The 20,897-nt window shown below is 43.4% G+C and overlaps 2 protein-coding genes across 3 annotated transcripts in view; both read left to right on the top strand.

Moving 5' to 3' along the window:
• Positions 1–355: 355 nt before the first annotated feature.
• On the top strand, positions 356–12,204 carry LOC119301412 (protein NO VEIN-like). 2 transcript variants are annotated; one of them, XM_037578374.1, is made up of 12 exons: positions 356–1,092; positions 1,333–1,446; positions 2,102–2,210; positions 2,780–4,566; positions 4,677–4,889; positions 5,083–5,273; positions 5,361–7,350; positions 7,432–7,544; positions 8,403–8,787; positions 8,964–9,281; positions 10,192–10,449; positions 10,825–12,204. In XM_037578374.1, the coding sequence occupies exons 1-12, from the start codon at positions 499–501 to the stop codon at positions 11,995–11,997; spliced, it is 7,245 nt and encodes a 2,414-aa protein (XP_037434271.1). In that variant the 5' UTR covers positions 356–498; the 3' UTR covers positions 11,998–12,204. The 2 variants fall into 2 exon arrangements, with proteins under 2 accessions (XP_037434271.1, XP_037434270.1); XM_037578373.1 differs by having other exon boundaries at positions 5,083–7,350.
• Positions 12,205–16,772: 4,568 nt separating this feature from the next.
• Positions 16,773–20,897, top strand: part of LOC119301411 (L-ascorbate oxidase-like) — a 7,096-nt gene continuing 2,971 nt past the window's right edge. Inside the window, exon 1 of the mRNA XM_037578372.1 lies at positions 16,773–17,654. Within this exon, the coding sequence (XP_037434269.1) occupies positions 16,854–17,654 (801 nt within the window). The 5' untranslated portion in view covers positions 16,773–16,853. The remainder of the gene's footprint in view (positions 17,655–20,897) is intronic.

Genomic DNA, 20,897 nt, shown 5'->3' with positions numbered 1-20,897 from the left:
GGGGCTTTAGGGCCTGTTTGGATGGTAGCCCACGGCTGCCATGCCAAATTCTTAACGTTGACTGGAGTGCTTGGCGTCCGTTTGGATTGCAGCCAAAGTTTTGGCTCACAGCCAATTATTTGGTCACCTGATGAGCTTCTGTGTACGCACGCTGGCGAGTTTTCTGACGACGAATTCCTTCGCCAATATTTTGGCTTGCCCCCGTTTTGGTCGGGCAGGCATGGGCGCAATCCAAACAGGCCAAAGTTCTGTCAGTGTAGCGGGCCGAGGCAGAGGAAAGCAGGAGGCGCCACGCTCGCGCGGGTGGCCGCTGGATCGTGCGGTCAATGGGAATCTTTTGTCCAAGGAAAAACCCCTGCGTAACTGAACCCAGAGACCATCGCTGAAGAATTAAGACTCTTAATCCCGCCCCGCCTTTCCTCCCTCGCTCTCTCCCCAATCCCTCTCGAATCCCCACCCAATCTCGGTCGTTTGTGAGGATTCCTTCCGCATGCAGGGATGGTGTGGACTTTCGGCGCTGGACAAGGAAACGGCGGCCGCCTAGGCGGTGGAACCGCTGGTTTCGGCGCCGGCGCTGGCCCGTTCGCCGGCAACTTCGGCAGCGGCAGGGATAATGCCGGCCAGATCGTGTTTGGTGACGGGAGCGGATTCGGTGGCCGTGGCGGTGGCGGTGGCCCCAGGTTCAGCCAGCAAGCCGGCTCCCCTGCTCACCTGGCGGCCGCACTTTCTTCTGGTATCGTGGCCGGCGGCGGATCTCAAGGCGGACAAATTACTGTCGAGAAGGTCCCGGGCTTTCGTATGCGCGTTGATTCAGATGATGATGAAATGTCCGACCACGATTGGCCAGCCTCTTGGTTTCGGGTGGTAGAGCGGCCCATCAAGAAGCAAAAACATGAAGAAAAACCATCTCTCTTCAGCTTTCAGAAGCAACGGGATTGCCCGGACTCTTGGTCCAAACTTCCCTCGAATAAGAAGAAGAAGAAGAAGAAGCAACAGCAAAAACATGAAGAACCATACACCCTGAGCTTGGATGAGCTGCAGGAGTTTATAGCGACCTGGAGGGAGCCGTGCCTTCAACATCCAGTTGACAGGGTATGCTTTATAATTTTATTACATATTGTAATGGTGAATCCATGTTTCGTTGAGATAATAACTAGGATCTCAAGGAATCATCACCCTATGAATATGCTACTTGTTCCATCATAACTCATAGATCTATATTTGCATCTCAACGCATTAAAATCACTGAAAGCAGAGGTCAGATGATGATGTGTTCAGTTCAGCCAGCCTCTTTATTTCTGATGCAACCTTCTTTAACTTGTCATCATGCAGATCCTGGAATCCATGCTAAAGACCTATGACTGTGACACGGTAACCCCAGAACAAATGAACAGAGTGAAAACAATATTCACGCAATACCCTTCCATTGGCTTGCTCAATGCTGCTGTAAGTTGATTATCTTGTTTATATGCAATTTATACATTTTATATGTCTGCTCACATATCCTTGAATTTTTTCCTTTTCTCCCCATGCTGTGCGTATGATGAGGATGCTGCTTCTACTCGTTTTAGCTCCGAGTCAGCTGTCACATGATATATCTGGCCACTGGGCGTAAAATCCACTCAACCTAAATTTATTATTGGGTTGGGTTGATACTGGATCTCCCTTAGTTGCAAATTTCTCTACTTCATAAATTCGTGTATGTGGTTTGCAAAAATTACTTGACACTCCCCTGCACTTAATCTGAAACCTGGTCCTAGTTGTTTGCACTAATTTAAATATCATGACGTAAATAGAGGAACATATACTTTCTTGCGGGGACAAGGAGATCTGAATGATATGTACGACAGTCCATTTCATGTTTTATTTGCTCCTTTCTGTAGCTTCTAGCTTGTATCCACATATATGTACGATATCAAAGTCAGTCTTACTATGTTGACGCTTATTCTGTTCACTCTGATGCGTCCATTAATGTCCAATTATGTAATGTAGCTAAATATTTATGATTCATTTTATATTTCCCCCAGCTAGAGGTTTTTTTGTTATGACGTAATGTTACCATTTTGGTATCTGTATTCACCTTCTACACGGATACATGCAGGTTAGATTAATCGGAGCTCCTTTATGTCCGTCATTAGAACTTGACGTTCCTGAAGGCACGGATCATAAACCTGGATGCAGTAATGAGGGCAGCAATAAACCTCGAGACAGTTCTCTCTCTCTCCCCCCCTCCTTATTTTTGTGTGCATGTATGTGTGTGCGTGAATAGCTGCTTATTTTGGAGAACGGCTAAATGACTCCCGAGCTCATCTGCTCCTATGCATGAACAGTAAAATCAAAAGAAATACTAAAAAAAGGGCAGCCCGGTGCATGCAGCTCCCGCTTGCGCAGGGTCCGGGGAAGGGTCTGACCACTTTGGGACTATAGTCAGCCTTTCCCTACATTTCTGCAAGAGGCTGTTTCCAGGACTTGAACCCGTGACCTTAGCAGCTTTACCACTGTGCCAATGAAAAAGTTTACTGTTCGGGACCGATTTTGTTTTTTGTTTTTGCTGAGAGCTGCTCAGATGTCCAAATGCGCTGAAATTTGGAACCGATTTTACTGTTCACCGAGATCAGATGAGCTCGGGAACCAAAATGGATATTCGCTTATTTTGGGCCTACCGAGTCATTCGGAGAGGCGGAGACAACACTGTTATGCGGGTGTTGTTGGAAACTGCCTTTTCAGAACCATAAGTATATGCGGAAGACCTATTCACATTTGGCATTGGTTTGTGCAGGTGTTCCAATTGATGATGTCATCAAAAGAACAATTGCATATTTTGAATCCAACATTGGAGTAAGTGAAGGATCTTTGCAACTGAAGAATATTTTCTCTCTGAAGAAACTTCATGAATGTGAATCATGGGTAACGAGCCATTTTTCAGCCCATCAATTTAGTGCTCTTGGCCATGGGTCTTTCCTTGAGTTTTTGGATAGACATGTTCATCATTTCCCCCCTAACTGGAGTGGTTTCTTAAATGGGGAGCTTTCTAGTTCTTCCTCTCTGGAAATTTGTGTAATGCATGAACAAATTGAAGTTTTACTCTGTCAAGCTGAGAGTAACTGGCTGGAAAATGGTGAATTTTCAGTGGATAGTCTCCTTATGCTTCTGAAAACGCAGTTTCCAACAATCACTGTTGATATAGTGCAAAACAAATTAGGAGGACTCATTGGCACTGTTGAGGCTCAAAGAAAGAGCATGCAAACAAACACCATAAAGTTCTCCATTGCACTGTTGCAGAAACGCTGGTCTGGGATTTTGCTAGGTAATGGTGATGTGTTGGGGAATGATATTGCTCCACAATCTTATCCTAGTTCAGTTTCTTCACAAGAAGCAATTAAGTGCTTACTCAAGGCTCCCTTCTTGTCTGATCTTCTTCTTTGGTCAAATTGGGATATGCTGTTTGCTCCTTCACTGGGCTCCTTAATACATTGGTTGGTAAATACAGGTCCAATTCAAGATTTGTCATGCATTGTGACCAGAGATGGCAGGTTCGTTAGAATAGATCCATCAGTCACTGTTGAGCATTTTCTAGAAGCTGTCATTCAGCAATCACCGTTTCAAGTGGCAGTGAAGCTGCTATCCTTGCTACACATTTACAATGGTTCTAGCAATGCTCCAATTTCGTTACTGAAGTGTTATGCACAACGAGCAATAGATGCTATAATGAATAGCAACATCGATTTGACCAGCACTGGTTCTGAAGGGGGGACAAATATGTACGAGGAAGTGCATACACAAATTGCTGAACAACATAGCTTTTCTTCTCACTATATTGGTCGTATTCAAGGAAATCCTGCGAACACTTGTGTAAGAAAGATTACGTCTAAAAGCTTATTAAACATTGACCACACTCTTCAGTTGATCGCGAAATTTATACTAGACTGTCTTGGCCATCTACCTTCTGAATTCTGGAGTCTGGCAGCAGATATACTATTGTCAGGACTTCGGACTGTTACTAAGAATTGCTATTCATCCATCTTGCATGCATGCAATGAAACTTGGCAGCTTTGCATGCTTCGCAACATTGGATCATCACTTGGAATCGCCGAATGGGTTGAAGATTGTCCCACAACATGTTGGACTGAAGATGCTTATGGAAACATAGAAACTAATTCATCTTCTTGTCATGCATCGGCTGTTTCTGGAGGTCATCCACATAAAAATACTAACATGCTTACTACCACAGATGATAACATGGTAGTAGTAAATAAGAGAAGTAAATCGTCTTCTAGATTGGAGGCTATAGATGATGAAAATATGCAAGTGTTAGATCATGATGGAAGCAAGGCAGATATGGCCGAATTACTAGCTACTAACAAGCCCCCAGCGATTGAAGAAATAAATCTTGAGAAAGCAGCTGTTATTATTGAAACTATACGTCAAGAGGAGTTTGGTTTGGATCAGACACTAAGTTATACTGATAGCAGCTTGCTGAAAAAGCAGCATGCTCGACTTGGCAGAGCCCTTCATTGTCTCTCACAAGAGCTATATTCTCAGGACTCTCACATAATCCTTGAGCTAGTATGCTTTTAGTCCCATTCATTCCTCTTTTATTTTATTTCTTCTGTGTGCTTGGGAGTGGTGCGTGTCTGCAGATATTGATTTGGTGTCATTATTCTTCTATATTTCAGATACAGAATGCTGATGACAATACTTATCTCAAGGATGTCGAACCAACATTAGCGTTTGTTCTTCAGGATGATGGAATTGTTGTTCTTAATAACGAGACGGGCTTTTCTGCTGATAACATTAGAGCGTTGTGTGACATTGGTAATTCTACAAAGAAAGGGTCAAACATGGGGTATATTGGAAATAAAGGCATTGGATTCAAGTCAGTATTTCGGGTAGGTGTAAATAGAATTATTTTTCAATTGAATTTATATATGGCTACCATCTTAAGTGCATATATCTCTTGTTTCATCAGTCAGTTTAACTATATGTGTACCTTTCCTTTTCCATCTCTTATGACTTTGTGTTCTCCTTTGAGTTACATAGTATTATCCTAATTTTGACAAACACATATTCATTCTTTTGCAGGTAACTGATGCTCCAGAGATCCATTCAAATGGTTTTCATGTGAAATTCGACATTACAGAAGGCCAGATTGGTTTTATCTTGCCGACTGCAATTCCACCTTTTGATACTAATCCTTTGAGTAGAATATTATCTCCTGAAGACAGCTACGATGCATGCTCCGCCTGGAAAACTTGTATTTTGCTCCCTTTCAGGTCAAACTTCAGGGAGGGCACTGGTATGTGCTCCGTCGTGTCCATGTTTTCAGATCTTGACCCATCTCTGCTCTTGTTCCTTCACAGGCTAAAATGCATCAAATTCAAAAATATGCTCAGTGAGAAATTTCTAATAACGAGAAGAAAATCTCTTGCCGATGGCATTGTGAAAATCTCACGTGGGAATGAGACAGTGAGCTGGTTGGTAGTTACTAAGAAATTACAGGGCTCGCTTGTTCGTCATGATGTCTGTAGCACAGAGATAGCTATGGCATTTTCTTTGCAGGAGACAGAGGATGGAGAATATGAACCTTATTTAAAGCAACAACCTGTGTTTGCTTTCCTTCCTCTAAGGAACTACGGTCTTAAATTCATTCTTCAAGGAGATTTTGTCTTGCCTTCTTCTAGAGAAGAAGTGGACACAGATAGCGCATGGAACCAGTGGTTGCTGTCTGAATTCCCATCTTTATTTGTTAGCACGCAAGAATCTTTTTGTGCTCTGCCTTGCTTCCGAAAGTGCCCTGGAAAAGCTATTACAGCCTTGATGAGTTTTGTGCCTCTACCGGGAGAAGTTCATGGGTTCTTTTCTCAGCTCCCTCATTTGATCCTTTCCAAGTTGCGCCTGACCTGCTGCATGGTTTTGGAGGGCTCCAGTTTGCAGTGGGTCCACCCATGCAACACACTAAGGGGTTGGGATGAACAGGCTAGAAAGATATTGCCTGATACCATACTCCGTGAACATCTTCACCTTGGATATTTGTCAAAAGATGTTACTGTATCCGATACATTATCAAGGGCCTTAGGTATACATGAGTATGGACCGAAAGTTTTGACTGATGTTATGTCATCTATTTGCCAAACTGATGGTTGCATTGAGTCACTGGGACTGGAATGGCTATGTGCTTGGTTTGTTACACTTCATTCGGCGTTGCTGTCTCAATCTTCTCAGGATCTTCCCTTTAGAACAAATTTTGAAAGTGACACTTTATGTTCTCTCAGGAAAATGCAATGCATCCCACTTTCAGATGGTTCATTTAGCTGTATAGCAGATGGCCCAATATGGTTGAATTGTGATCTTCTCGACTCTCCGCCCGGATCCAAAATCAGCATGCAGAGCTTCCCAGTTCTGTACAGTAGCCTTCGCATTGTGAGCCCACACATCCTCTCCATGTCCTGCAAAAATAGTTACATTGTCGAAGAGACAAGAACAAATGACCTTATAGATATTTTATTGAAAGTTGGTGTGCTGAAGTTGTCTGGACATGACATTATAAAAAATCACATCCTGGTGTCATTGTCTAATGCTACAGATGCTAATCCAGAAGAGAAAATGATGACAGAGTATATGAGTTTTATCATGCTACATCTTCGGGCCCCCTGTATAAGCTGCAACCCAGAGAAAGAAGAGATTGTCTCAGAATTACGCAAGATGCCTGTCTTACTTACGAATAATGGCTATAAGTGCCCAGCTGATGTACCCATTCACTTCAGTAAACATTATGGAAATTCTGTGGACATAGGCAAGCTCCTTCAGAATGTAGATATGGCATGGATTGAACTTGACACTTGTTATTTGACACATCATAGTTCCGCTTCATTGCAATTCAATTTGCAAAGTTGGAGGCAATTTTTCGAGCAGTTAGGCGTGACTGATTTTGTTCAGGTAATGGAAGTTGAGAAAAATATATTTGAGGCTGATGACTTTCAAAATGGTACTCCCTTCCAAGGTGGCATACCTGAAACACCTTATATTGTGTATGACTGGGAGTCACCAGAATTGACGACTATGTTATCAATACTCACCTCAAAGAATTTGCGAGAAAATTGTATATATCTTCTGAAGGTTCTAGACAAATACTGGAATGATTGTTATAGTACAAAATCTAGGAGTCTCACAAATGCAACAGATTGTGGTGAAAAGAGAAAAGTTGACTCTTCCTTTATGAAGTGTCTGCGAAACTTCAAGTGGATAGCATCGAGTATGGATGAGGACCTTCATTACGCAAGAGATCTATTTTGTGATTTTAAAAATGTGCGCTCTCTTCTTGGTAGCGTCGCCCCATATGCTAAACCACTGGTTAGTACTTGGTAGTAGTTTATCCTTGCCAAACTATATTGTGTTTTCATCATAATGTCTTACCTTGTTCCTGTGGAATAGTTATCAAGCACATTACTTAGGAAGGATATTGGATTCAAGACAACAGTATCCCACAGTGACGCTTTATTGATCCTCAATCATTGGATAGCATCACAAACTAATTTTAGTGCAAGGTATGGGGTGTCTCCATCTACTGTTTGAACAACAGAAAAATGCTACTACTAGTTAGTAGTTACTAATAATGTACTAACTTCTATCTTGTCTCACACCAAGGGTAAGGTGGGATGACGTTTGTTTTGGAGTGATTTATTTCATTAAATTTCTAATAATGTACTAACTTTTATCTTGTCTCACACCAAGTAAAGTTATGTTATCTATAAATTAGAACATGCGGTGACATTTCCAGATATTACTTATTTTTTGCTTGACCATCAGATTTTGCCTATTTTGTCAAACACCAAATATTACTTATTTAGTTATCTTGACATTTCAAAACTATTCGCCTATGTTCAAGTTTAGAATGCACATTATAATGTGCGCTGCATGGCACTCCATTTTCAGCTGTAACATTAGATAAATATTCTGTCACAAAATTTAACATTAAATATTATGTGCTATGCAAGTTTAGAATGTGGATTAAACTGTATAAGGACAATTATATTCTTAAATATTTGCAGCTATCCAACAACACTACATGGCACTCCATTTTCCAAGATATAAATGCACATTATAATGTGCGCTGTCAACACTTTGAAATTCTGACCACTAATATTTGTGAAAGTATATGAATATGGTATGTAAGAACAATATTGTTGCATTTTTCTTATAATATACTTTTATGTCATATATGTCCTTTACTAAAACAAGTAGCTATGTTAAATGAAAAGTAGTCAAAATCGCACATGGGAGACTGAAAAGTTAAACACGCATTACATTTTATGACTGAGGGAGTACATACTTGATATATATTTTGATTCTATTTCTCCATAGCTCCATATAATCTTGCAATTCTTTACATGCATTTTCTTCAGAATGGACCAGATGTGCAAATTCTACACCTTCATGTCAGAAGGTGCTGCTAGTGGAGAGATCAACATTAAACGCGATTTCCTACCACTCTGCTCTATATTTACACCACTGCATGGTTCACCATCAACTGATTCTGTAACCGGGAGATTTATGTCTTCAAATGATTTGTATTGGCATGACCCAACAGGCTGTTGTGAAAAGATATATGCATCCATTTTAATGAAGGGGAATATGTTTCCGAGAAAGATGTTGTCTGTGGCTTATCCAAGCCTCCATGAATTCTTTACTGAGACATGTGGTGTTCCAAAGATACCAACGACATCTGAGTACCTTGAGGTACTGCTTCGGTTATCAAGTGTTGCAGTGCCTTCACAAGTAGCCAATCATGTAAGTTGTTTTTCATGCACGAAATACCAAACCTGCATAGTGTAGGGTTGGCAGTTTCAGCCTTAATATGATTCTACTCCCTCGGGGCCAAAAAAAAATACAATTTATGGTAGCTTAGGGCTTTCTGCTAGACGATTTCGTCTACATTATTAAATCCACTTTGGTACTCTATGTAGGTGTTTCGTGTATTTGTGAGATGGGCTAATGATCTCCATTCTGGAAGTTATAAGATGGACGATATCTTGTTCTTGAAAGAATCTCTTCAGAAGTTGGAAACAACGGTATTGCCAACCCTGGGTTGCACATGGGTGTCCCTCCATCCATATTTTGGTCTTGTTTGCTGGGCAGATGACGATGAGCTGAAGCAGCAATTTCAGAACACTCGTGAGGTCGAATTTATACAATTTGGTGTACTTTCTCTTGACGACAAACAAAAACTCGATGGGAGGGTTGCTGCATTGATGAACATTATAGGTATTCCGGCACTTTCTAAGGTAATAAAAATCTTGTACAAGGTTGTCAAAATCGTAGATTATGAATTGGATCGGAACTCTATGCATAAGATATTAAGATCTCAAATCATATGATCATAGCTGTCACAATCGTAAATCATAGATTCTATTGACTAGAATCTTAGAATCACCAAACTGTTTAGATCGTACCACATGACAGAATTGATATTTGGATAAGTGGCATTCTTGCTTGTATGTTGTATTGCATATTTCCTTTTTCTGGTATGTTAGTTGAGTTCTCATACAGAGTGCAAAATCAGGATATCTGTGAAATTCAACCTTCAGTATAAAATTGTGAAGAAGGAATACTAAGTATCCTAGCAAAAATATCAATAATTTGTGTGCCTTAAGTTGAACCAAATTTATTTTCTATCTTTTTAGAATTCGGAAGTAAATGGAGTTGCAGACCAAAATCTAACCCTCCTGCTGAATTTTCCTTTACATTTAGAGTATTTTACTCTCAAAATCTTACTGAGACTTCAGTGTGAGTTTGCACAATATATGCTCATTCTTTTGCCTGAACCCAGCGATCTTAATCTTGTTTGAGTTTTATTAAATATGTTTGTAACTGACTAATACAATGAGTTTGAGTAATGATAGAAAACCGTAAGCCTCATTCATCATTTAATCTCACGAGTTCAGATTTTTCCAATAAAATTACAGAAAATTACCATATTAGGTATATGGTCCTCGTTGTGTTGCCAGTTGTGCAGTTACACATGCATATTTACTTCAATGACCCTTCAAATGTTGAGCTTATCAGAAGGAAGTAGGAGCATACGCTCAATATGTATTCAAGTCAATTTGTGATAGCTAGTGTCCATTTGTTGTATGATTTTTAGATCAACCATTTGTTGTATGATTCTCATCCACAATTGCCACCTTCACACAGGTTGTGTACCGTGAACCAACGCATTCTGGTACAGGGAACAATAGAGGAAAGGCTAGTTTACTTAATTGGCTTTTACCATATATGCAACGTTACATCTACAAGATGCATGGAGATACTTACAATAAATTTCAGCAAAATGAGGCCACGAAGCTTAGCAGTCTTGAAGTTATTGTTGTTGAGAAGTTATCCTACAAGTATATGCTGAAAGGACGTGATAGTTCTTGTGAGGGAAGATTTGAATGCTCTTGTCTTTTACAGGTTAGTATCTGACTTTCTTTCAGTGTTTATAGTTAGTACCGACTCACCGTCATCATTTATCCCATCTTTATGCATGTTGGTAGGATAATATTTCTTAAAGATCTCGCAGGACACCTGAAAACACCGAGCTGTGGGGTGTAGAAAACCACTCTCCTGAAAAATTAGATATATTCTCAGCCCTAATATATGTACAGCTGGAAAATACGATATAAATTATCTTGCCATGATCTTACGTTGCATTTATTAGCAATAACATTTGATGTCGACCTTACTGTCATCTATGGACATGCTCGACGCGTTGCATCGAAACTTTCAGATTTTCGCTAAGTAACATCATCGGTTTTGAAATTGATTTTATTTGTTACTCATTTCCAGGGAAACATTTTATATGCTACTCAAGAAGCTGATTCACATTCGATTCTTCTGGAAATTTCTAAACTTTTCTTTGATGGATCTGTTGATCTACACTTCGCAAATTTTCTTCACATGGTCAAAACCATGTCAGAATCTGGCTCCGCAGTGGAACAAATTGAGTTTTTTATTGTCAATAATCAGAAGGTGCCTCCGTTGCCTGAACAGGAACCTGCTTGGTCCTTTTCTTCATCGTTTGTCGCCGAGGAAATATTTAGTCCCCCAACAGCTGAACTCCAACCTCCGGATGAACCCAGACGCCCCCTCAAGCGTAAGAAGAACCCAGGAATCATTGAAAGCCACCCACCAAATAATCCTGAAACAGCACCTGATCTTGAAACCTCTTACATAAGCCAGGAAGAGATAAAGGTGAATGATATTGCATCTTCATCAGAGCTTAGCAAGCCTGTCGTGTGTGGACCCATGGAAGATACTTCGGTTCCCATCAAGATTGAAGGGGATCATGCCGTGAAAGAGAATCCAACAACAGAACATATACTAGGCATACAGAGTACGATGGAAGTTGATGATGAGCCTGCTTGTTTGGACTTGGAAGCAGGAAGCTCACCAAGTCTGATTGATGAAACTGAGCTAACCGATGTTGATGAGAAACTTGCTGATGTTGCAGAAGATGGAAGCGGGTCAGGAGCTGGCACGCCTGGGAAAGCCACAGTTCACAAGCCAGACGAGCGGTCAAGAACCGGCAGGCTTGGTGAAGCTGCGGTACACCAATACCTTGCCGGGCAGCTGGGACCTAGCAATGTCAAGTGGGTGAATGAAGAGAAGGAATCTGGGCTTCCCTATGACATTGTCATCACGCCCGAGGGTGGCGCGGCAGAGTATGTGGAGGTGAAGGCGACCGTGACTTCAAACAAGGACTGGTTCCACATCACACCCAATGAATGGCAATTCGCGCTGGAGAAAGGGGATTCGTTCAGCATCGCCCATGTCGTGCTGAAAGGCTCAGACAAAGCGAATATAATGATGATGAAGAATCCACAGAAGCTCTGCCACCAGAAGGTCGACGATTTGAATTTTGCTCTTGTTATGTCGAAAAAATATAGAAAACTCAACCAAATCTCAGTTTCGCTGAAGTCCGACTCGAAATCGCCGACCCCCGATGAATCTGCATCTTGATCAAGCCTCACGCACTGATGCCTCCGTGATTTGTGTAACTCTTAGATTTTGTGTATAACTAGTGTAGCAGTGTAGCTCATGTGTAGAGAAGTACTACTAGTGTAGGTGTAGCTCTCTAACCTGTCCCTTTGGCGGATGTTACCTGAACCTGAACGTGTTTAGTGATGGCAATCTAGTGAGTGAATGTCTGTCTCCAGTTTACGATTAGCACGGGCGCTGGTCTGTCAGGTGTCTCTGTCGACGTTCCGCTTCCAGCGCTGAGCATAATTTCCTCTCACTTTCCGAGCTACTCCCTCCGTCTCATAATATAAAAGCGTTTTTAACACAACACTTTTATATTATGGGATGGAGGGAGTGGTATGTATGAGTTAACATGGACGAAGAGGCAAGAGTGTGCGTTTTGATTTTTGACTTACCATGGATGAAGAGGCAAGAGCATGTGTTTTGATTTTTGACTTACCATGAACGAAGAGGCAAGAGCGTGCGTTTTGATTTTTGACCGTGTCCCTTCACTCGTCTATACAGGTAAATGCTCCAGAAATTCATCCATAACTACCTATCGAATAAGGTAGCTTGTGCTTGGATACAACATTGCTTGCGTTGATCAACAGGGCACGTACTGTGTTAAAAAACAAGCCCAGGGAAAAGTCAAATCCCTACTAGGCAAAATATGACCTCGCGTGCAAAACCGTGTTACGGTCATGACATGCGAATAATAACATATTTCTTGCCTGCGCAGAAAATAGCAATTTAATGGCGTAAAGGATAGTTCGTCTTTTAAAAACGTTGTTCACTCGCTCTCTTTCTTGGAAGCGTTGCTACAGTGTGCTATCTCTCCCCTCTTCCCGCGGCCTTGGCTCTGGAGGGAAACCTCTGATCCGCGGGATCAGGCGATGAAGGCGCCTTCACGTCTTCTTCCTCCTTGGGGGCATCGTCTTGGAGCCGGCTACAACTGGAGACCGGTGGTTGGCGGCATCTTCGCCGCGTGGTTTGCTGAGGAGGCTGTTTCGGGGGCATTGATTTCTGTATGGCAACGACGACGGCGTCGAGAGGAGCTTCGGTCGCGGCTCGGGCTTTGGTAGTCGGATTTTCCCGGCGTGTCCGAGGTGCTCTTCCGTGGGTTGCCTGGTTGTTTTGAAGTCGGAGCTGCGGTGGAGCAAGTCCAGGCGGCGACGATGACAGGCACTCAGTGGTCGTTTGCGGTGAGCACGGTCGGCGCAAGTCCTGCATATTTCCCTCCTGATGCTCGTCGTCAAAGTCGGAGCTGTCGGTTGTTTGTGTGTGTGGCCATCTGTTGGCATGTGCCGCCGTGGCTTGTGCAGCTGTCCTGCAGCTCTGTGTTTCATGTTGGTGGCCAGGTTGGCCGGTGGTGCCCATTTTGTGGGCTGGATTGTATCGGTTTTAGCCTGGTTTTTCGTCAATTAACTGGGCAATTCTCCTTCTTCTTAATCAATGAAAATGGCAATTTGCCTCGTTTCAAAATTTAAAAATAAAAAAATAAAATGAAAAATCGTTCCAGATTCTCAGTGCCTTGTTTTAAGTACAGCAACGTCATGATTTTCATTGCAACAAAAATAAAAGGAGCAATGGTTTGATGCAGATAAGGGCATGTCTGCATATGCATGACATATACGTACACGCTACTGTTTCATGACATGAGCTTGAGTGCAGAGCTACGAATTAGAGCCGCCTCTGTGTTAAACGTACGCAAACTGCCTTAATTAATTATACCCGTGCTTAATCAGTCTGGTACGTATGGAGGATTGTGTCAAAAAGGAAAAGGAAAAACCGTAGAGAACACGGTATAACATCCCTTGTGGATGAGCTACACAATGTTTAACTGAATAGTTTATCGATTGACATCGGAAGAAGAGTAACAAGGTTTATCCAGCTCCGGTGAGGGAGGACGATGACGGTGGCATGCTTTTAGCTCGCTTGAGTGTTTGCAGTCGTCGGTAGATGGTCTACAGACCTGGATATAATTTCTATTGATTCTAGTATTCTTTGTAATATCTTGATGTTTGATAAATAGATTGGAATCATCTATAAAAAAATCCACTAAAAACAGAAGAATGGTTAATCCGGATCGAGCTCAAATGCTCTCCGTAAACAGTAAAATCAGAAAAAGGAAATGTAAGCTAAATTTAAAAAAGGCAACAATTTCTGTTAGAAAAGAAAAAAAGACGGACAATTCTCACAACTTTTGTTAATTAATGAAAATAACGAGTCTTTTGCCTCATTCAAGCTTTTTTACTCCGTAGAGAAAGAAATTATATCATCTGTGGATGAGCTACACAGTGTGCACCACACGTGAAATAATTCTGCATTGGTGATATAATTAATTAGCTAGACAGCTAACTCAAAGCGAGTGAAATCTTTTACATTCTGTTCTGGAAAGAGAATCGCTTTGATAAATCAGAACATTCCAGTTCAAAAGAGCGACAATAATTTCTTTGCAAAAAGGAGAAAGAGAAAGAAGACATCATTATTTTCTAACCAAGCCGCATCCAAACAGTCGGTGAACAGAAAATGTCAAGGAAGCGAAGGCTGGAAGGTCGAAGATAAAGCTGGCTAACAGCTTTGCTTTTCTAAAGATCTTTTCTAGTTGTAATTAGTAGTACACGTGAGAATGGGAATGATCGATTTCTGGGAAACCAGGTAAGGGGATACTGTCAAATAACACCAGCTGTCATGAATAATAGTTTTCTTAGTGATGAAATTATGAGCATATCATCGCATAAAAGTAGTTGATTCTTGAACGTGCCCTTGATTTTGCTCACCGCCAATCTCAGTTCTCAACTACTCACGGTTGTTGCAAAACACGATTACAGTGCGACAGGTAATAACAAAATTAGTAGCAAAATTTGGCGCGGAAACCAAATTCGGCTCTAGGGAGCATATGCCCATGCGCGCCAAAAAGCCATTTTTGCAAATGTGAAAAAAGTATGGAAAAAAATTAAACATGCATATTTTTATGTCCAAAACTCCAAATGTTCTTGTGTAAAGCCCAAGCATTTCGGTATGTGAAAAGAAAAGCCTAAAACGGGACTCAAACGTCAGGGCTGACCGCAACCCTCATATCTAACTCAAATATGAGGCGGATATGGGGACGCCCGGACGCGTCCCCACGTAGGGCTGAGGATGGGGTCCCACGCGGAATCGCCAGAAACCCGGCAGTCCAACGGACGTCTTCTCCGTCGCCGCGATGTGAAGGTCGTGTGGCACGCTCCGGCTCGCTGCCCGAGGCAAAAATCCGGCTATTTAAGCCGTCCGCCGTCTCCCAACCCTAGCCCATCCGCCTCCTTCCTCTCTGCGCTGCAACCCGAACCAATGTGTCGAAGGTGCCGGCGGAGCTGCAGCTGCCGCCCATGTACCCGGAGCCGGCACGGAGATAGTCGACATCTCCGACGAGGAGTAACTTTAGGTAATCTACATAGTATGTAGGTTTTTTCTTTGCATGCTTTTGTATGGATTTAAAAAATTTAGTATGAAGTGTTCAGATGTAGTTTTGTAAATTTGAGAAGTGATCGGTCACTCAACGTTTGAAGGGTCATATTTGTCATATTTGAGGATGAAGGCGCGAAGCATCCGTGAGTTGCTCGCGAAAACAAATACCAGTCAACAGTCAAAGCTACGGAGCAAAATCAGCAGAGAATCAGCAAGCGCGTCCGAAAAAATCAAGCTATAAGACCACCAGCTCGCAATTAATTAAGTGTAGCCATGCATGCATGCTTGTCATGCTCGCAACTTCCTAGTTGGTGCGCTCCCTGTTAAAAATGATACTGTTCGATTCGCAAAAAAAATATAAAAAATTGATACTGTTCGTTCGCGTGGACCAAACGTATCTTTTAGCGGGGGACACCGGACGAAATTTCGTACTGGACATTTCGCGGCTTATGTTCGTACTGGACACCGATCTGATCTGATCATATCAGATTCAGGTGACCATTTGCATGCATCTTTTTTTTAGAGAAAAACCATTTGCATGCATGCAGTCTACAGCAGAGTAATGCTACACGTACAAACGAGTTACTCCCTCCGTCACGGTTTAGAAGGCGCGCTTGGAAATTCTTTGGGATCTAGGTGGTTATCTATTGGTTGTGGGATGGACTAAAAAATAACATTCACACTACGTATGCATATAGAAATAGTATATCGGAGTACTAATTAGCTACTAAAAATAAATGCAATGCGCCTTAAACCTTGTCTATTGTGGAAACGCACGCAAATTTAACTGTGCCTTCTAAACTGTGACGGGGGAAGTACAAGCTTTTATAAAAAAAGGTTAATTTGATTGGTCAATAGGTGGTAAGGCGGCCCATCCCCTGAAAATCAGGGAGGGCAGGTTTATAATTGGTTAGTAGATAAAAAAATTCTAGGCTGCGTGTAATTGCGTGTAACTCTTTGTATGTTTAGCATTATTGGTCTACATCATCTCGAAGAATGTATACAGCACGGGGCTAATATGGGCAGTATATACGGGCTGACCGACGCTGCGACGCTCCCTCATTTACAGTGGCGCGGTATGTACTTTTCACCTACCTCTTCTATTTTATTTGAGAGCTATTTAATTCCACCTCGTTTTAGTTTTGAAGAAGACAGGAATGAGTTAGTGCCAACTTGCTACCGATGATGGATTAGTAGCACCAAACGTACTGCCAGTCGCCCGTTGGATCAGAGAGACCGGCATGGCAATGCCAATGGCATGGATGGTTTCAATGCCCGGTCCCTATAAATACACCGGACAACAGAGCAAACCATAGCGAGCGCGTGCCCTTGCCCATTCCGGCACATAGCAACGGACATTCCCTAGCCAAGGCCACACCATCCTCTCCTCAGCTTGCTAGCCGTAGGCCATGAGCGGTGGTGGCGCAGCAATGGAGTCGTCGTTGCTATGCGCGAAACAGCTTCTCCTCTGCTGCCTCTTCCTCTTCCTGTGGGCGCTCGCCGCCGTCGCCGAGGCCAAGACGGTGCACGAGCAATGGGACATCAGCTACCAGTTCACGCACTCGGACTGCGTGCGCAAGCTGGCCGTCACCATCAACGGCGGCACCCCGGGCCCCACCATCCGCGCCGTGCAGGGCGACACCGTGGTGGTCACCGTCAAGAACCTGCTGATGACGGAAAACGTGGCGATCCACTGGCACGGCATCCGGCAGCTGGGCACGCCGTGGGCGGACGGCACGGAGGGCGTCACGCAGTGCCCGATCCTCCCGGGGGACACCTTCGAGTACAGGTTCGTGGTGGACCGCCCCGGCACCTACATGTACCACGCGCACTACGGCATGCAGCGCTCGGCCGGGCTCAACGGCATGATCGTCGTCGCGGCCGCGCCCGGCAGCGCCGACGCCGAGCCGTTCGCGTACGACGGCGGCGAGCACGAGGTCCTCCTCAACGACTGGTGGCACAAGAGCACCTACGAGCAGGCCGCGGGGCTCGCCGCCGTCCCCATCGTGTGGGTCGGCGAGCCCCAGTCGCTGCTCATCAACGGCCGCGGCAGGTACAACTGCTCGGCCATGGCGTCCGACGCCGCCGCCGCCTGCAACGCGACGCACCCGGAGTGCGCCCCGCAGGTGTTCGCCGTGGTGCCCGGCAGGACGTACCGCTTCCGCATCGCCAGCGTCACCTCCCTCTCCGCCCTCAACTTCGAGATCGAGGTAAATTCAATCGTTGACGGTGTTCAAGGTTTCTTTCTTCAGCACGTACTGTAGCTGCACGTACGTAAGTTGGTCTTGGTTCTGTCTGACTGCTTCGTTTGGGAGGTGTGCACATGGAGACGTAGTACGTGTGAGTGAAAATAACAATACGAACGTATAGCCGGCAAAGGCGACCAGGGACATGTGGATGCATGTGCGCGCATGCAGGCCGACAAGAGAGATCGGGGCAGACCACGGTCAGATATTCACATTGCACCGAGGAGGATCTGATTTTCGATGCCCTCCGCCACCTTCTTGTTGCTGCCAGCTTGCCACTGCTACCATTAGTGGTAATAGTATACTCCGGGTAGTATCTTTGCTTAGCCGGCAATCAAGGCCGGCCGGCTGTAACATGAAGCCGTGTTTCGGGCGAGCTTCCCTCCAAGCAAGTTATCGCCGGCCGGCCGTTGATCTGGATTGTAGTAACAACAAATATAAAATCTTCAAGAGATCGTCATGGGAGCATGCATCTCTGTGTAGTACTTATCTGCATGCACTTGGACCTCCATCTACGATACATAAGCCTCTCCACGGACTAGTTTAGTACTGATTCCAAAATGGATGCAAGTGGAAACCTCAAGATCCGGAAACATATGCTTTAGTTGATCGACCTTCTTCTCTGTTTGGCTGTACCGCCAGAGTCAAATGGGCAGGTAGAAGCTGAGAGGGTGTTTGTTTCCAGGGACTTATTGGTTTAGGGACTTAAAAAAGTTCCTATAAGACCCGTCTAAACCAAACAGGAGGGACTTATAGGGACTTAAAGTGGGCATTTGGGATTTATGAAATAAGACTCTCAAGAAAGGAAGCCTTTTAGTTGTAATATGGTCTTATAGAGACTTATAAGTTTCAGAAACCAAACAGGTAAGGACTTTTTAAGGACTTGAGACTTATAAATTAGGACTAAAAAAAGTCTTAGAACTTACGAACCAAACATGGCCTGAGTCATTTCGCAGAAACCACCTGGCTAGCCAGCCAGTAGCATTTGTAAACCACGTCGAAGTCCAGGGATCCTTGTCAGATATTGACTTGCATCCACTTCGAGCCTAGACGTTTCAGACGTTCTCATCTACCCATATAGAGCTAGCGGCCAGCGTAAACACTGTATATAGGTGGTACCCAGTACCCATCACCATGCAACATAATGAGTGCGCGCGTGTCTGGATCGATATATGGACGTGGACTAGAAGTAACCGCGTAGCACTGTGTCTATCCACCGCTAACCTCCAAGTAGGATGAACTGGATCGATCCACTGACCACCCACATGCATGTAACGTCTAGTTCTAGTTGGCCACTACACTCCCTCCGTCTCATAATACAAGAATATTTTTGACACAAAAAACACTCTTACAATATGGGACAGAAGAATTATACATTTGAGTAGTATAGCTAACATGCAACTTGTGTATGTAGTACGGTATGTACCGCGACAAGCAACACATGCAGACTCCTGGCTAGTCAATGACCTATATCTTGTTACGCATATCACGTAGGAAGGCCTATCTTGTTGCGCGTATCACGTAGGTTCAGTTTAACAACATAATCCACTCGTTAGCGTGAGGAAGATGCAGATAGGATTAAGATCATTTCCCAGTAACGTACACATGCCTACGCACGCTTCTTAGCCCTGTGGTGTTTATCTATTCTCATTCCACATACACGTCAGAGCTGGGGTTCAAATGATCGATCGATTGATCCCGATCACTTAGAAATCGTTGATTGGAGGGGTTGGTTGGAGTACACATATCATTCAACTATTTAATTATATATGTTAGGTTCCACAGATAATTATACTAGTATAATGTTAGCTGGTTGATTTGGATGAAAGCTAGCTAGCGGCCACGTCTATATCGCGCACAGCACAATGTTCCAGTCCAGCGTTGGGAACAGTACTGCTCAACAAACCCAACATTTATCTTCTGCCCTGCCATGCCGCTCTCCAATCTTTGAAACGGAATTAACAAGTTGACGACGATGTGAAAGCGCAAGGGCGAAGGCAACATGTATGTATACTTAACCTAATAAAGGTGTCTCACCGTCATGACATTTCGAGGAACAAGGTGTGACATGGAAATCATGAGCAAATACGCTAGCAAACATAGGAAACGCCAAGGAAATTGCTGCCATACGTCGAGATCGTCCAAAACTCACCCCATATATATATGCCATTGCAATGGAGAATGGAGATTCGCTAGCTAATTCTTTTTGTCACACTTTACCCGTTTGCGTAAACAACGTTTTTGCCTATTTGTGCGTTTGTATTTTCGATAGCATAGTTAATCGGTGCTGCTAAATCTCAGTCAACTTAGACTTCGCGAAGTCTAAGTCGACATGTTAACCGTTGGATCGTTTCTTGCGTCAGGATTCGCGCATGGGGTTTGTTTTGTCTTGATTGGCCTGTGTAGGGCGTGCGGCCGGCCTGCTTTCATTTGTTTGTCTGTTTTGGGCCTTTTTCTGGTGTCGGGTGGTTAGCTTGGGCGGTGGGCTGTGGCAGGTGTTTAGCTGCCATTTTTTGTCGTTATTTTTTTTGTTGGGCTGCGACATTGTTTACACGGATCGGAAGACGGAGAGGGGCCGGCAGATGCATGTGCTCCTTTTCCACGAGCGATGAATTAAGTTATCTCCTTCACCCCTTTTGTTTGGTCTATTTTTTTCTCTTTTGTATATTTTCATTCATTCACTGATACCCATAGATATGGGAGTATTTTTTCAATTCCAGTAGTATGGATCAAATAGAGTTTTCCAGTAGCAGATATAACTAGCAGAAATTCTTCGTAGTTTAGATCTAGGTGTTTTTTTTTGTTCTTTTGTGTTCTTATTCAATTAGCTCTTTAATTTTGCTCGCAAAAAAAGTAGGGGGTTACATTTTTGTGTTTTTTAGCATTTTTTTGGACATATCTTTGCACGTTGCATGGTTGCAATTGTCTTCCAACACGAATTGCAACCATATCCTGCTCGCAAAATTGCATGCCTCCCAACACGAATGCAACTGAACTTTGTTTTTGTTAGAGGGGCTGGGAGAGGTGGGGGCAATTGCATGTGTACACTACACATGCAATTGCATGTCTTCTAACACGGATGCAACTTGACTTTGTTTTGTCGGAGGGGTGGTGGGAGGGGGAATTGTTGCATGTATATATTAGGCATGCATTTGCAACCATCAACCCAGACTGCAATTGCATGTCTTCCAACGCGGATGCAACTAG

Source organism: Triticum dicoccoides, chromosome 5A (assembly GCF_002162155.2).
Source record: "Triticum dicoccoides isolate Atlit2015 ecotype Zavitan chromosome 5A, WEW_v2.0, whole genome shotgun sequence".
NCBI classification, from domain to species: domain Eukaryota; kingdom Viridiplantae; phylum Streptophyta; class Magnoliopsida; order Poales; family Poaceae; genus Triticum; species Triticum dicoccoides.
The sequence above is the reverse complement of the archived record's forward strand: the minus strand, read 5'-3'. Positions and strand labels throughout refer to the sequence as shown.